Source organism: Stomoxys calcitrans, chromosome 1 (assembly GCF_963082655.1).
Source record: "Stomoxys calcitrans chromosome 1, idStoCalc2.1, whole genome shotgun sequence".
Classification (NCBI taxonomy): Eukaryota; Metazoa; Arthropoda; class Insecta; order Diptera; family Muscidae; genus Stomoxys; species Stomoxys calcitrans.
Window position 1 is genome coordinate 123,193,711 of NC_081552.1, and position 17,675 is coordinate 123,211,385.

Sequence of the window (17,675 nt, forward strand, 5' to 3'; positions counted from 1 at the left end):
GTCATTCTGTTTGTAACTACTCGAAATATTCGTCTGAGAACCCATAAAGTATATATATTCTTGATCGTCGTGACATTTTATGTCGATGTAGCCATGCCCGTCCGTCCACCTGTCTGTCGAAAGCACGATAACTTTCGAAGGAGTAAAGCTAGCCGCTTGAAATTTTGCACAAATACTTTTTATTAGTGTATGTCGTTTGGTATTGTAAATGGGCCATATCAGTCCATGTTTTGATATAGCTGCCATATAAACCGATCTTGGGTCTTGATTTCTTGAGTCTCTAGAGGGCGCAATTCTGGTCCGATTGGAATAAAATTTTGCACGACGTGTTTTGTTATGATATCCAACAATTGTGCCGAGTATGGTTCAACTCGGTGCATAACCTAATATAGCTGTTATATAAACCGATCTTGGGTATTGATTTCTTGAGTCTCTAGAGTGCGCAATTCTGGTCCGATTGGAATGAAATTTTGCACGACGTGTTTTGTTATGATATCCAATAACTGTGCCAAGTATGGTTCAAATCGGTTCATAACCTGATATAGCTGTCATGTAAACAGATCTGGGATCTTGACTTCTTGATTCTCTAGAGGTTGCAATTATTATCCGATTTGCCTGATTTGCCGATTTTGTACGACGGATACTCTCATAACGATCAACATACGTGTTTATTATGTTCTGAATCGGTCTATAGCCTGGTGGAGGGTATATAAGATTCGGCCCGGCCGAACTTAGCACGCTTTTACTTGTTGGTCTCAAAATCTTATTGAAGGTCCATCCATCCCTCCATTGCAGGATATTGTCCGGATATATACCATTTTGTTCAATGGTTTCTTTTCAGGGAATAGCACTGCAAAGAACTCTCAGAAGTTTTTTATCATAAAATTTTGAAATATTTCTATAGGCGCTATACCAATACATTCAAATTGATGTCAAAAAAAAACAAGTAGAAGGGCTTTTTCAAGGATTATGACGTTTACAACTTTTTAAACGTTTTCAACTGTAGAAAACCTTACAAATTTTCATACGGACCATCTCTGCTCCCGATGCTTGGGGTTCGTACTCGTACTTTTGAAAGCAAAAGTTTTATACCAATTATATGCTTTGTATGCCGCTTATGGTAATCTTACATATAAAAATCAATTTGTGTTTGTTTGTAGGTTTGTTTGTTTGTATGTTTGTGTGTTCCTTATAGACTCAGAAACGGCTGAACCGATTTTCTTGAAATTATCACAGATGGTGCATAATGATCTCGTGGTGATCTCCGGACCCTTCCCCTTACCATAATTTTCTGAAACGCCAGATCTCGGAGATGGGTGGTGCGATTTAAGCGAAATTTTGTGTGCTCTCATATAGTACCCTAAAGACAAAAGATTCGTATCCAAATTTCGGATGAGGTACCTAGGGGGGCCGCCCCACCCTAAAACCTACCAAACATATATTTAGACCAATCACGACAATATGGGACTCAAATGAAAGGTATTGAGGATAAGAAAACATATCTGATATCCATTTGTCGAACCAAGTGCTTGGGATGCATATGAAAGGTATTTGCGAGTAGAATACGGATCTGATATCCAAATGTGGGACCACGTTTCTGGGGGTCATCCCATTCCCCAAAACACCCCCCAAACAGGACTTATTTACTGACCATGGAATATGGGGCTTAAATAAAAGGTATTTGAGTGAAGAATTAGAATCTGATATCCAAATATGAGACCAAGTGTTTGGGGGCCGCCTCTCCCCAAAAACCTCCCTCAAAGGCGACACATATACGACCATAGCCACATGGTGCTCAAATGAAAGGACTTTGAGAGTAAAGCACAAATCTGATATCAATATTCGGAAAAGTGTCCATGGGGCCACCCCAACCCCACAACACCACCCAACCCCCAAAACACGCCTTAATCGAACATATTTACCTATCACGGCAATATGTGACTCAAATGAAAGGTATTGAGGATAAGAAAACGTATCTGATATCCATTTGTCGAACCAAGTGCTTGGGATGCATATAAAAGGTATTTGCGAGTAGAATACGAATCTAATATCCAAATGTGGGACCACTCTTCTGGGGGTGGACCCGTTCCCCAAAACACCCCCCAAACAGGACTTATTTACTGAATATGGGGCTTAACTGAAAGGTATTTGAGTGTAGAATCAGAATCTGATATCCGAATATGGGACCAAGTGTTTGGGGGGCCGCCTTTCCCCAAAAACCTCCCCCAAAGGGGACAAATTTACGACCATAGCCATATGGGGCTCAAATGAAAGGTCTTTGGGACTTATGCACAAATCTGATATCAATATTTGGGAAAAGTGTCTATGGGGCCACCCCACCCCCACAACACCACCCAAATAGTAAGTCTTTGCTGACTTTTGCAATATGAGGCTCAAAGAAGAGAGTTTTTAGAGTGGAACACGAATCCAATATATATTTTCAAGCCCTACTCACTGAGTGGCCGCCAATCCCCCAAAAAACCCCCCAAGCCGGTCACGTTTGCTGACTATGAAAATATGGGGCTCAAATTAAAGGTATTTGGGAGTAGACCACGTAGTAGACCATCTGATATCAACATTAGGGACCAACTGTCTACAACCTCCAAATAGGACGTATTTGGTCACCAAGACAATTTGGGTCGTAAAGAGAGTGGAACTAAATATTTATAGTTTTTGGGGCCAATACCCCAAACCGGACATATTTGCTGACTTTTGCAATAAGGAGTTTAAATGAGATTTGAAAACGTATTTGATATCCAATTTTGAGGCCAATGGCAATATGGGGTTCAAATAAATGATAATAGATATATGAGAATAGAGCACGTTTCTGATATATTTTCCTGGCTTAGTGTTTGGGCGACCACCCCAATCCCCAAAACACCCCTAAATCACCATGTCAATGTGGAGCTTAAATGAAAGGTATTGGGGGTAGAGCAAGAATTGATACCCACTTTCGGGACCAATTTTCTGGGGGTCAACCCCTTTCCCAAAATACCCCATAAGCAGCAATTTTTTTGTAACCATCGCAAAATGGGGCTCAAATAAAGGAATTTGGGAGAAGAATACGAATTTGATATCCAAATGTAGGACCACGTATTTAGAGAATCACACCTTCTCCAAAACACCCCGCAAAGGGTAAAAATTTTTTGACCATGACAATATGTGGTATTTAAGATTAGAAAACGAATTTGATAACCTATTTTAGGCCATGTGTTTGGGGGACGTCTCATCATGTAAACTCCTCTAAACCAAAAACACCCCTAAATCAAATATCATGAGAGTACCGCGCTGAAATAAAGTATTTTAAGAATGGAGTACACCTTACATACAAACTTAAATTCGTAGACCAATAAAGATCATATGAAATTCGGACAAAGGCACCTATATTGTTAAACAATTAATCAAGCGATATATTATTTTCGTAGCATGGTATTTCACTAAAAGCTCTTTAATTGTCGAAAATAAATATTCGAAGGAAAATATTGTTCCATATAAAGTAAAAGAAAGCGCAGCGGAGCGGGCCCGGGTCAGCTAGTCTTATATATAAAAATCAATTTGTGTTTGTTCGTTTGTTTCTTTGTATATTTGTGTGTTCCTTATAGACTCAGAAACGGCTGAACCGATTTTCTTGAAATTTTCACAGATGGTTCATAATGATCCCGTGGTAACTACATTTTTTGATATCTGAAAGGGGGCGGACCCTCCCCCTTACCATAATTTTCAGAAACGTCATATCTCGGAGATGGGTGGTGCGATTTAAGCGAAATTTTGTGTGCTCTCATATAGTACCCTAAAAATTAAAATTTGGTATACAAATTTCGGATGGGGTACCTAGGGGGGCCGTCCCACCCTTAAACCTACCAAACATATATTTAGACCAATCACGACAATATGGGACTCAAATGAAAGGTATTTAGGATAAGAAAACGTATCTGACATCCATTTGTCGAACCAAGTGCTAGGGGAACCATCCCAACCCCCAAAACACCCCTAAATCGGACATATTTACCGACCATGGCAATATGGGGCTCAAATGAAAGGTATTTGCGAGTAGAATACGAATCTGATATCCAAATGTGGGACCACGTTTCTGTGGGTCAACCCATTCGCCAAAACACCCTCCAAAAAAGGACTTATTTACTAACCATGAAAATATGGGGCTAAAATAAAAGGTATTTGAGTGCAGAATTCGAATCTGATATCCACATATGAGACCAAGTGTTTGGGGGGCCGCCTCTCCCCAAAAACCTCCCCCAAAGGGGACACATTTACGACCATAGCCACATGGGGCTCAAATGAACGGTCTTTGGGAGTAAAGCACGAATCTGATATGAATATTTGGGAAAAGTGTCTATGGGGCCAACCCAACCCCGCAACACCACCCAACCCCCAAAACACCCCTAAATCGGACATATTTACCTATCACTGCAATATGGGACTCAAATGATAGGTATTTGCGAGTAGAATACGAATCTGATATCCAAATGTGGGACCACGTTTCTGGGTGGTGGACCCCTTCCCCAAAACACCCCCCAAACAGGACTTATTTACTGAATATGGGGCTTAACTAAAAGGTATTTGAGTGTAGAATTAGAATCTGATATCCGAATATGGGACCAAATGTTTGGGGGGCCGCCTTTCCCCAAAAACCTCCCCCAAAGGGGACAAATTTACGACCATAGCCATATGGGGCTCAAATGAAAGGTCTTTTGGACTTAAGCACAAATCTGATATCAATATTTGGGAAAAGTGTCTATGGGGCCACCCCACCCCCACAACACCACCCAAATAGTAAGTCTTTGCTGACTTTTGCATTATGAGGCTCAAAGAAGAGAGTTTTTAAAGTGGAACACGAATCGAATATATATTTTCAAGCCCTACTCACTGAGTGGCCGCCAATCCCCCAAAAAACCCCCCAAGCCGGTCACGTTTGCTGACTATGGAAATATGGGACTCAAATTAAAGGTATTTGGGAGTAGACCACGTATCTGATATCAACATTAGGGACCAACTGTCTAGGGGACTTCCCGCCACCATACAACCCCCAAATAGGACTTTTTTGGTCGCCAAGACAATTTGGGTCGTAAAGAGAGTGGAACTAAATATTTATAGTTTTTAGGGCCAATACACCAAACCGGAATATTTGCTGACTTTTGCAATAAGGAGTTTAAATGAGATTTGAAAACGTATTTGATATCCAATTTTGAGGCCAATGGCAATATGGGGTTCAAATAAATGATAATAGATATATGAGAATAGAGCACGTTTCTGATATATTTTCCTGGCTTAGTGTTTGGGCGACCACCCCAATCCCCAAAACACCCCTAAATCACCATGTCAATGTGGAGCTTAAATGAAAGGTATTGGGGGTAGAGCAAGAATTGATACCCACTTTCGGGACCAATTTTCTGGGGGTCAACCCCTTTCCCAAAATACCCCATAAGCAGCAATTTTTTTGTAACCATCGCAAAATGGGGCTCAAATAAAGGAATTTGGGAGAAGAATACGAATTTGATATCCAAATGTAGGACTATGTATTTGGAGAATCACCCCTTCTCCAAAACACCCCGCAAAGGGTAAAAATTTTTTGACCATGACAATATGTGGTATTTAAGATTAGAAAATGATTTTGATAACCTATTTTGGGCCATGTGTTTGGGGGACGCCTCATCATGTAAACTCCCCTAAATCAAATATCATGAGAGTACCGGGCTGAAATAAAGAATTTTAAGAATGGAGTACACCTTACATCCAAACTTAAATGCGTAGACCAATAAAGATCATATGGGATTCGAAAAAAGGCACTTATATTGTTAAACAATTAATCAAGCGATACATTATTTTCGTAGCATGGTATTTCACTAAAAGCTCTTTAATTGTCGAAAATAAATATTCGAAGGAAAATATTGTTCCATATATAGTAAAAGAAGGCGCAGCGGAGCGGTCCCGGGTCAGCTTGTATATTTACGTAATATATACTATATATTTTTTTTTTTCAAAATAGGTACAACTTTTAACTTTTACTGCAATCTTTATTTTCACTCAAAAATTTATAAATTTACTTTAAAATGTTCTTCAAGTCATCATAATTTGTCAACTTTGTAAATATTTGTAATTAAAAAGATATTTCGTACTAGCATCCCGATGATCCGCTTCGCTATCCCCATTTATGAAACCCTCTTTTTAGTGTAGGACTTCCCAAATCCAAATAAAATTTCAGAAATCTGTCCTCTTCTGTAAAGAAAGTACCAAATAGTACCAATAATAACAATACATCTTCTCACATACATCAATTTCACCACAATTAGTTCGTTTCCTTCCACATGCCATATATTTATCAAGACTGCTATAAATTTGTCAAATTGCTTATTTTAGCAGTCCCCATTCGCCGTTGCCGAAGATAAGCCGTTTCGAACTATTTCGCACTTTTTGGTACCAAAATGTACGAATTTTAATCATAAATTTCCTTTTTGCTCCATCTGTAAAGAATGTACCAAATGGTACCAAAATGTACTAGTTGTGAATAGATTATTTAGTAACTCTCCATATTTTCCCTACTTGTACGTGCTTACCAAATTTCAGACTTCAAGCTACATCTGTAAATAAAGTACCAAAGGTACCAATTTTGGTATCAAAATGAATGAATTTTTAATGGAGCATTTTGTCACAAATCATATATTATTTAGTTGTATCTACATGCCAAATTTCAAGCCTCTATCTCCATCGGTGAAGTAAGTACCAAATGATACCAATTTTGATACCAATTTGAAACAAATTTGCGAAAGGTGAATGACGATCGATTAGTCACCCATCATGTATTTCTCAGTTGTACCTACATGCCAAATTTCAGAACCCTACCTCCATCTGAACAGAAAGTACCAAAATATACCAATTTTTAAAAGAATATTTTATCGCCCATAGCCACCCATCTATTTTTGGCAAGTTTTACCTGCATGCCAAATATCATACCTCAAGCTCCATCCGTTAAAAAAATACCAAATGGTACCAAAATGTACGAATTTTAGTCGCCCATCATATATTTCCTAGTTGTAACTACGTGTCAACTTTCAGACTTTTGCTCCATCTGTAAAGAAAGTACCAAATGGAACCAATTGTGGTACTAAACGCCCTATACAAAGTTCCCTTATTTCTTACCCTTTTGGTACCTTTCTTAGGACCTTAATGTGCAAATTTCCAAAAACTCTTATAGTCACCCAATTAAGGTTGCCATAGTGTATCTAAGTTTGGTACTTTTTAGAACCCTGCCCTACCCTTACCACAATTTTCAAAAACTTCAGATCTCGGAGATGCGTGCACCGATTTAAGTGAAATTTTGTATGCAACCTCATGGCACCCCAAAACACGAAGACGGTATAAAATTTTGGGGTCAACTAACCTGGGGGTGCGCCCCATCTCAAAACCCACCTGAACGGATGTGTTTACTGACTGCGACAATATGGGTATCAAATGAAAGACCACCGTAGCGCAGAGATTAGCATGTCCGCCTATGACGCTGAACGCCTGGGTTCGAATCCTGGCGAGACAATCAGAAAAAATTTTCAACATTGGTTTTCCATAGGTATTTAAATACCATGTAAGGTATTTAAAGGTAGAGTACAAATCTGAGATAAAAAATTATTTCTTGGTGTCTGAGGATATATGGGTATCAAATGAAAGATTTTTGGAAGTCGAGTACACATCTGTTATAAGAATTTGATTCAAGGTGTCTTCGGGGTCTCTCCAACCCCAAAAACCCCCAAAACAGGCATGGATGTTCAACGTTACAACACGGGTTTCAAATGAAAGGTTGCTTTGAGTGTTGACCACGAATGTATTGTACACATTTGGGACCGCCCCATCCACCCAATACGATTCAATAAGACGTGTAGTTCGATATTTTTTCAGGGCTGTCATACCTGTCAAACTGGACATATTTGTGGATTATAGTAAAAAGGGGCTCAAATGTGATTTCTTTTTTATGGCCAAAGGCTTCTGGGACGACTCATCTCATAAATTGCAAAGGGTTTGGCTACTCCAATCCACCACCAAAACCAAGAGGACGAAGGAGTTTTAACATCCAAACTTTAATTGGTGGACCCTCTCCTTACCTTTTTTTTCAAAAACGCCAGATCTCGGAGATGGGTAAGGCGATTTACGCCCGATTGAAGGGAGTTAAGGGGGCGGACCTTTGTTTGAGCCCCCGTTTTTGTTTGAGTCCCATAATATAAGCATTTTGAAAGTGGCTATCAAGATATTCAGGACTACGGGTCTCGTTCAGATCCACACTTATTATTTTCTTTTATTTTGGCTATATACATTCAAAATCATATTTCAAAGCTACCACTTGGGATACCACACACTTAAAGGTCCTCCTGTGTCTGTCCCAATTTGACGGTAAAAATTTTACTCTCCTATCAAAGACCTTTTATTGCTGTCATATTCTATCCTGATCGGCTTTCACTAACTATTTTTAAATCTCTTTTCTTGGCTAGGATGGCGATTGCCCTCTGACACGACCATTCATTCGAATACAATATATACTCGTTGACTCTACATGACAGTTTGGTGTTGTTTTTATTGGGAGGTCGGTCCCCCCGACAATTTATTTGAGTGCCTTAATATCGAGATCTACATGTCCGGCTGAATGGCAGGACGTGACCCAGATACTTGAATCCTTATACCAATATTAGATTCGAACTCTACTGTCATTGACCTTTCGTTTTATTCCCATATTATCCCGATCAAACTACACGTTTTATTGAAGCGTATTAGGAGGGTGGGAAGGTCCCGGACTCTGTCCCAAATGTGTATATCAGATTCGTAGTCAACACTCAAAGACCTTTCATTTGGGACCCATTTTGTGACGTTGGACAATCATGTCCGTTTTGGGGTTTTCTGGGGTTGGAAAGGCCCCGTAGACACCTTGAACCAAATTCTTATAACAGATGTGTACCCAATCGGTAAATATGTCCTATTGAGGGGTTTTTGAGGGGTGGGGCCCTTCAGGTATCAACGAATAAATTTTTATATCAGATTTGTACTCTACTTTTAAATACCTTTCAATTGATACCCATATTGCCCAAAGCGGTAAAAGTGTCCTGTTGGGTGGTGTTTTTGGGAATAGGGAACCCCCGACACTTAGGTGACATTTCTGTGCCTAGTTCGTACTCTACTCTAAATACCTCTCAGTTCACCCCCATATTGCTCAAAGCGGTAAAGGTATCCTGTTTGGTGGTGTTTGTGGGGGTGGGGGACCTTGCCAAGTTCGTATTCTATTCTTAAATACCTTTTGTTTGATACCCTTATTGTCTCATTCGGTAAACATGTCCGTTCGGGTGGGTTTTGGGATAGGGCATCCTCCCAGGTTATTTGATCCCAAAATTTTATGCGTATTTCATGTTTTTGGGGTACCATATGGTGGCATGCAAGGTGGTATTCAAAATTTCGCTTAAATCGGTGCACCCAACTCTGAGATCTGACGTTTTTAAAAATTGAGGTATGGGTGTGGGGGTCTACTCCCCTTCGGATATCAAAATATGTAGTACCCTATTTTCACCGGGGGCTCAAACTCTACCTTCTGTGAAAATTTCATGAAAATCGGTTCAGCCGTTTTTGCGTCTATACGGAACAGACAAACTAAAAATATGTTTAAATGTATAAATTCTGAAGGTATGATTATTCTACAGCACTTTCCTCCAATGACATGCCCATGTTAAAGTAATATTAAGGGTATACGTGAAAGTAATTTGTTTCGGGTTAGCCACTGACTTACCAGTAATGTGACTTTTTGCTGAGTATGTGTATTACCTTGTTTATATCTATTTAGGAAGAGCTCAAGTTGGCCGAGCTCCATATACTCAAAAGAAGAAATTGTATAAACTAAACATGAACAAATACCCATTGGTTACAATTATTATTATTGTAAAAAATTATTTTATAAATTATTAAATAATAAGTGTTTCAATTATAAACTCCTATACTTACTTTAAAAATTGCTTGTAGGGTACGTCTTTGTAAGTCTGTAAAAACTAGCCGAGATTTCTTTGCTTGAACAGTAGGGTCAATCATGTTAATACCTTTCGAAGTATGCATTCCGCTGGAGCAGGTAAGGTCATCTGAAAAGAAAAAATCTATTGAAATTTTTATGTTTGTTGTTTCTTCTTTTTATTTATTTAATTGTTTAAATAAATCATTTCTCTCAGCACTAAAAGAAATCAGACAATAAAGGGATTTTGTTTTATAACAATGTTGTAATTTAGATTTGTAACTAACTAAAAGTAATTACCTTCTTTATTAAAAATGTTTGTCATTATATTGATAACAACTCACATCTATTATATAAAAGTGAAATTGTTGCGCTTTGTTTGCTTTTTTTTCTGTCAGCCAACACGCAGGGGATGTCCCCTATGAATGCAGTGCATTGCGTTGGCGAGAGTAAATTAGGAATTGTAGGGGGGGAAGGATGTAATGCTTATTGACATTTGTCTTAAATCTTTGCATGTCAAAGTGGGTGGGAAAAACATTAGCCGGAAGTCGATTCACATATAAACGGACATGTAGATCTCGACATTAAAGGACTCAAATAAATTGTCCTTAGCGTCAGGGGGACCGACCCTCCCACCCAATGAAAACAACACCAAATTCTCATGTATAGAGATGATACCCAAAAAGTATTTACCCGGTAAATTGGGTAAATACCTGGATATTTACCCATTTATACCCAAAAGTTGGATAACTTTGCAGATATCTTGGGTCTAAAAATATTATCCAAGCAATTTTTGATGATTTCGTATTTTTTGTATACAAACCTGATCTTCGGATCTCATAAAATTAGGAAGGAATTAAAAAAAATAAATGAAGGCCGATCAGGATAGAATACGACAGCAATAAAATGTCTTTGGTAGGAGAGTACATTTTTAGATTCAAATTGGGATAGACACAGGAGGACCTGCAGACCTATAAAAATGTATACCAAGTAGTAGCTTTGAAATATGATTTTAGTGTGGTTCTGAACGATACCCGTAGTCTTGAATATCTTGATAGCCACCTTCAAAATGCATGACATAATGGGGCTCAAACAAAACGTGCTCTGACAAGGGCCATGTTTGCCTACTATGGCAATACTGGGCTCAAATAACAGGTATTTCATAGTAGAAAATGAATTTAATATCCAAACTTGAGGCCAAGTGTTTGGGGGGGGGGGGGGTACTCTGACCCCATAAATTCCCCTAAAATAATTGCAATTGTGGCTCAAATAAATAGAATTTGCAGTATAGCACAATTCAGATATTTTTTCAGGACTAAGTGCGTGGGTGACGGCCCCACCTTACTTACCCCTCAAACTGGATATATATATTTGCGGATTATGGCAGAAGTGTTTTCGGGACGACTCATCTCATGAACTCCCCCTGAACCACACATATACCGACTATAGCAATGTGTAGCTCAAACGTGGTTTTTGGGTGTGGGTATGAATCTAATATCCACTTTCGGGGCAAAGGGTTTGCCAACTCCAATCCACCACCAAAACCAAGTGAATGAAGTAGATCTAACATTTAGACTTTAATGGGCGGACCCTCCCATTACAATATTTTCAAAAGAGCCAACTCTCGTAGATGGATGGGCCGATTTACGCGAAATTAAGTACGTTTATAATAACTCAGTAACTAAAATTTGGTATATCTATTTAAGGTGGGATGTCTATGGAAATTTAAACCAATAATGACAATATTAGTCTCAAATGAAAGGTATTTGAGACTAGAGCACGAATCTGGTACATGGGGTACCATATCAGCCCCAGACATATTTACCGATCATAGCACTATAAGGCACAAATGAAAGAAATTTGGGAATATAGCACCAATATGATATCCACTTTGGGGCGAAATATCTGAAAGGCCGTACCAGCACCCCCAAACAGGAATTTTTCATGACCGTGCCAGTATAGGGCTCAGATAAAATAAGAGAGTAAAAGATGGCTCTGCGGAGCGGGCCCTGTCCAGCTTGTTTTTAAGATAGTGACAAAAATTCATATTTATAATATTATATTAGAACAAAATTTACCATAGTTATTTGAACCGTTGTGTGGAGCGGACTTATTGTTATTTCACTCTGCAAGAATTTTCCTTTAACTCGTAATAAGTCATTATTTTTGGAAGAATAATTTAAGTCACTCAAGGATAGCTGCATTTGTTTCCAAAGGAGCCGCAGAACTAGAGACCGGCGGTAGACTTAGAATGGACTCTAAAGACCCAACAGCTGCGGTGGTGATATCAGGCCGTAGCTTGTTGTCTACTACTACTGAAACCTCAACTGGTGGAGCGGCTGCTCCAGGCTCCACTAGCCGGCAAACGACTGGTCAGCAGGGTCTTTTGAGGAAGACACCTGGGGCGAGTCTTAAGTACAAAACCGAACCTTTTCTTTCTTCGCATGCTTATAATTTGCCCAGGCTATCGGCCTTCCACGGCAACACCGTATGGTACAACAAGTAAAAAGGCGTTAAGTTCGGCCGGGCCGGAACTTTGGATACCCACCACCTCGGATATATATGTGAACCACCTTTCCTCAAAATCCGGTGCAAAATTCATACCTTATGCCCCATAGCAGCTATGTTCAGATTTGGACCAGATACTAATAAGTAAAAGTTATTGTTCAATTGTATATAACAAAATATTGGTCTTTTTAGTAGTTATATCTAAAAATAAACCGATCTGAACTATATACCACACGGATGTCGAAAAGCATAACATAAGTCAGTGTGTCAAATTTCAATCGCAATCGGATTAAAAATGCGCCTTTTATGGGGCCAAGACTTTAAATCGAGAGATCGGTTTATATGGCAGCTATATGCAAATCTTGATCGATCTAGACCAACTTGAAGAAATATGTGGAGGGGCTTAACTTAACTCTTTGTCCCAAATTTCGGCAACATCGGACAATAAATGCGCTTTTTATGGCCCCAAAACCTAAAACAGAGAGATCGGTCTATATGGAAGCTGTATCCAAATCTGGACCGATCTGAGCCAAATTGACGGAGGATGTTGAAGGGCCTAATACAACTCACTGTCCCAAATTTTCTCAAAATCGGATAATAAATGAGGGTTTTATGGGCCTAAGACCCTTAATTGGAGAATCGGTCTATATGGCAGCTATATCCAAATCTGAACCGATCTGAGCCATATTGACGGACGATGTCGAAGGGGCTAACACAACTCACTGCCCCAAATTTCAGCAAAATCAGATAATAAATGTAGCTTTAATGGGTCTATGACCCTAAATCGGAGGATCGGTCTATACGGTAGCTATATCCAAATCTAAACCGATCTGGGCTAAATTGACGGAGGATGTCAAATGGCCTAACACAACTCACTTTCCCGAATTTCAGCAAAATCGGATAATAAATGTGGTGTTTATGCCGCATACCTTCGCCGTTTAGTGTTAAGTCAAATGAATTTTCATATCCAGATGTCACTTTTCATCTTAGATAAGGCTAAAAAGTAGTTGCGTTAAGTTTACTACTTGTTCTTTTGTATTAGCTCACCGAGTGATTTCTCGTTCATTCAATTTGTTACCATCGAATAATAAAGTTAAAAGTCATCGTCTACTTAACCATAAATTTCTACGTTTTCTTAAAGAGGAACCATTTTGGTAAGGCTAAGCAACCGAACTCTCCCTCGTGGCTTACTGAAACCTGATTTCGTTTGTTTTTCGTATTTCTTTCTGCTTTTTAATTCCATATCACCGACATTGAATGGATATATTTCCGAGATTTAACCAAATCTACCATCTTTTAGGAAATCCAAATTTTTGCCAGTTTCTAATTCCTAAGTTCAGCCAAATATTCTACATGGTCCTTCGAACCGGATTTGGAAAGCCTAAAAGAAATTTTTCATCCACAATTGCAATTTCGTTTAAGCAGAAATAAAATCGAATCCAGGTATGTTCGGCTAATGAAAAACTATTTTCGTATAAAAGTAGAGGGACAGAAGTTACGTAACGTGTTTTTCCTCACAAAGTTCCTTTTCTGCGGAGACAGGTGTTAAATGGTGCATTTAACATAGAAGTCCAAAAAAGAAAAAAAAAAAAAAAATCTAAATGAGACTACATATGTGCTCTTAGATAGCAACAACATTTATATTCCAATAATTTGGTACAATTGCTCGTACATTGTGTAAGGCGAAAATAAACTTCCAATCTCTTTGTTGGGCATCGATTTAACATACCCAGTGGTGAGAATCCCATTCCTCTTCAATCCATTTGATTCGGCACTTTAATTGGGAATATCAATGCTAATTTTTGCCTGTTTTGTTGACATACGCGTCAATCGTTGGTCAAGATCTGCTACAGCACTGCTCCATAATAGATAGCAACAGCGAATTGATATAGCAGTCGTGAGCAGCGGTAGCACAGTTTCGTTTTTGTTTTGATTCAGCTGACTATTAAAACAGGTTCCCTTCCATAGGGATTTATAACACTCCATTATGGGTACCGTTTATGTATTCATGATAATCAGATCATAAAATTGAAGGAGAAGTAAAATATCAAAAGGGCAGTGTGTTGTCGGAAGCCATATCCACTTACATCGTTTTTATACTGTCATTATTTTGCCTTTGTTCGCCCTATTTGTCATTACTGATATTGTTGATCAAAGCAACGTGTGTGAATTAAATATAGAAAAGTTAGAAAGTGCTACTTGCTACATTTATCGATTTTTGAAACTGCGGACTATAAAGAGTAAATTTCATTGCGGAACGAGATACGTCAGAGGACCTTAGTTTTTGTGTTTATTTTTGGTTGAACACAACATAGAGACAAAAGTATTTTGGCGATATATACTTTGGGAAGAATTCCAAAAGAGGCTGGATCATAAAGACACCATCAGTTAGAAGACGGCATTAAGGGCAGTGAAGAAGCCTTAACCTCTATAATCCTACACCAAGTTCATGGCCCAGAAGGAGAAAAGAACATCAAGGAAGAATACCAAATTTGAACCAAATTCTGGGGATTAATGCAGGTATTTTGTGAGATAATAAAAGTGAAGTCGAGCTAAACTATATTAGATCAGATTCGTGAATGGTCTTTAGTTTTTGTTGTTCCTACGATAATTTTTTTGGATTTCCGATACGAGTTGCATCATTTGTAGACTATTTTTTTCGTTCATTTTTTCTTAAAAATTATTAAATTTACCATTGAATTACCCTGCCATAAACGAAATTTTCCTTCTAGTCCATTGTACGGATACAACTTATGTGAGAATATTCCACATGGCTGCATTTGTGGTCTTCGATTTTCAATCCAATTGCGTTTGCCCACATATGAAATGTTTTTCTAATTGAGGTTAAATTTTGGAGTATATTTTGAATTTTGTTTTTGCTCCAAAAGGGCAGGAAGTTGATTGGATCGAAGTTTTGAATTCATTCGTTTTACATTTAATTTTCTTATACTCTTTTTGAACGGGGTTTACAGATATTTTTCTAATATTGATATATATGTTCGTTGAGATTCTGAGGTTTGGACTATTGTGTGGTCAGAATGTCCGCTTTGACAAGGTTTACGCAAATATCTGACGCTTTGATTATTTTCAACGCCGATATTTGCGGAGAATCTCTCAACAATTCTTCAGTCTACTCTTTGGAGGTACATAAGGAAGAACTGCGAGATATTTGGCAGAGAATGAAACCCACGTATGAGGAAAGTGTTCAGGAACTAATGGCTTCTGCGGACGAGAATAGCAAAGCTGATCTTGAGACTATTCGAGCCCGGTACCACAGCACTTACACTACATATGTCGATTCTGTAGCTAAGATAAGTGCCTGTATAGAATCCAAACGGGCGTCGATATCCAATCCAATTCCGATGAATACATCTTCCGTCCGAGATGAATATCCGTCAGTTCATTTACCACCGTGTGACACAGAGCTCTTTCACGGAGATTATCTAGCTTGGCCGACCTTCCGAGACTTGTTTACGGCCATCTATATAAAAAATTCGAGGCTTTCACCGGTGGAAAAGCTTTTCCATTTGAATAATAAAACGCGAGATGAAGCCAGGGATATTGTCCGCAAAGCCCCATTGACCAATGAGGGCTTTGATATTGCCTGGAAAGCTCTGCAAGTTCGGTATGAAAACAGGAGGTTGCTTATAAATAGCCAACTGAAGGTTTTGTTTAGCCTTCAAAGAATATCTGTCGAATCCGGAGACTCCATAAAGGAGATTCAAAATTCCATCAACAGCATAATATCTGCTCTGAAACTCTACCAGATCGAGATACAAAGTTGGGACCCTATTTTCGTCTACCTATGTAGCACTCGACTTCCCGAAAATACCCTTTCATTATGGGAGCAGTCTGTCAATAACAAGACAGAATGTCCGTCCTGGAAGGACCTTGATTCCTTCCTCACTAGCCGATACCAAACGTTGGAGACGGTTCGAAATTTAAGTGATCAGCCTTCCACTTCTAAATCGAGCGAACCTCCCAAAGTTAATGTCAAACTATCCGGTCAGAAACGGGTTAATTCTTATCAGAACAGCTTAGCTCTTCCTCCTTGTAAACTTTGTCCAGACGTATCACATACAATCCGAGTGTGCCCAAAGTTTATAAGCATGTGCTACAACGACAAGTTGGCGTTTATAAAGAAGATAAAGCTATGCTTGAATTGCTTTTCGAAGGGACATGTGGTAAAAGATTGCAAAAGTGCATTTAATTGTTCGAAATGTCAACGAAGACATAATACCTTGCTTTGCAATACAGGAACTGAATCGGGTAACCAATGTATCACCGCTCCAAATACACCAGTTCTACAGTCCACATCCGAAGATACGCCCCAAATTTCTAGCGGTGTGACAATTCAGTCTTGTGCTGCTACCACATCCAGAAAGGTTCTCCTTGGTACAGCAATTATTCACATCCTTCATAGAGGTGAGATATTTAAAGCAAGGGCTGTATTTGATTCTGGTTCAGAAGCTTCGTTCATTTCTGAACACCTTTTCAACCTTCTTCGACTTAATAGCAAAAGGATATCCGCCCAGATCTCCGGGCTGAATGGGTGTGTGTCCGCATGTTCACAGAAAATATGCGACTTATGTTTAAGTTCACCCATAGACTCCGGAATTTTCATAAATGCTTCCGCAATCGTTCTTCCCCGACTGACATCTTCATTGCCCACCTTTACGGCTGATAGCGACATGTTTTCCCGTTTACCGGACATTCGTCTGGCGGATCCTGATTTCTTTCGAACATCATACATTGATATTCTGATCGGGGCAGACTTAATTCCTCAGGTAATGCTTGGTGGGGTGAGACACAAGGTTTGTGGAACACTGATGGCTCAAGAGACAGTGTTCGGATGGATTTTGACAGGGCCTGTTGCTTCTGATAATATTTCCTCCTTTCGAACAACGGTCTCCTACTTTAACGAGTTAGCGCTCGATGAGAGGATATCCAAATTTTTTGAGATGGAAGATATTCCTAAACGAAAACACATGTCGGATGATGACAAATACTGTGAAGAGTACTTTGCTGAGTCCACGCGAAGGGGCCCAACGGGCCGATATGTTGTATCATTGCCATTCAAGAAAGAGTTTGGAAATACTTTGAGACTAGGTCCGTCGAAGAGGAATGTAACGGCCCAATATTTTCGGAACGAGAATCGTTTGATTAGAACACCAGATCTGAA

At 39.1% G+C, this 17,675-nt stretch overlaps 1 protein-coding gene across 11 annotated transcripts in view; it reads right to left on the reverse strand.

Moving 5' to 3' along the window:
* LOC106094859 (uncharacterized) overlaps positions 1-17,675 on the reverse strand; it is a 150,505-nt gene that overhangs the window by 21,755 nt on the left and 111,075 nt on the right. For 10 of the 11 annotated variants that reach the window (XM_059370869.1, XM_059370877.1, XM_059370876.1 and 7 more), the window contains one exon: positions 9,985-10,130. In XM_059370869.1, coding sequence (XP_059226852.1) covers positions 9,985-10,130 — 146 coding nt within the window. The remainder of the gene's footprint in view (positions 1-9,984; positions 10,131-17,675) is intronic. The other variant, XM_059370879.1, reaches the window with a different exon arrangement.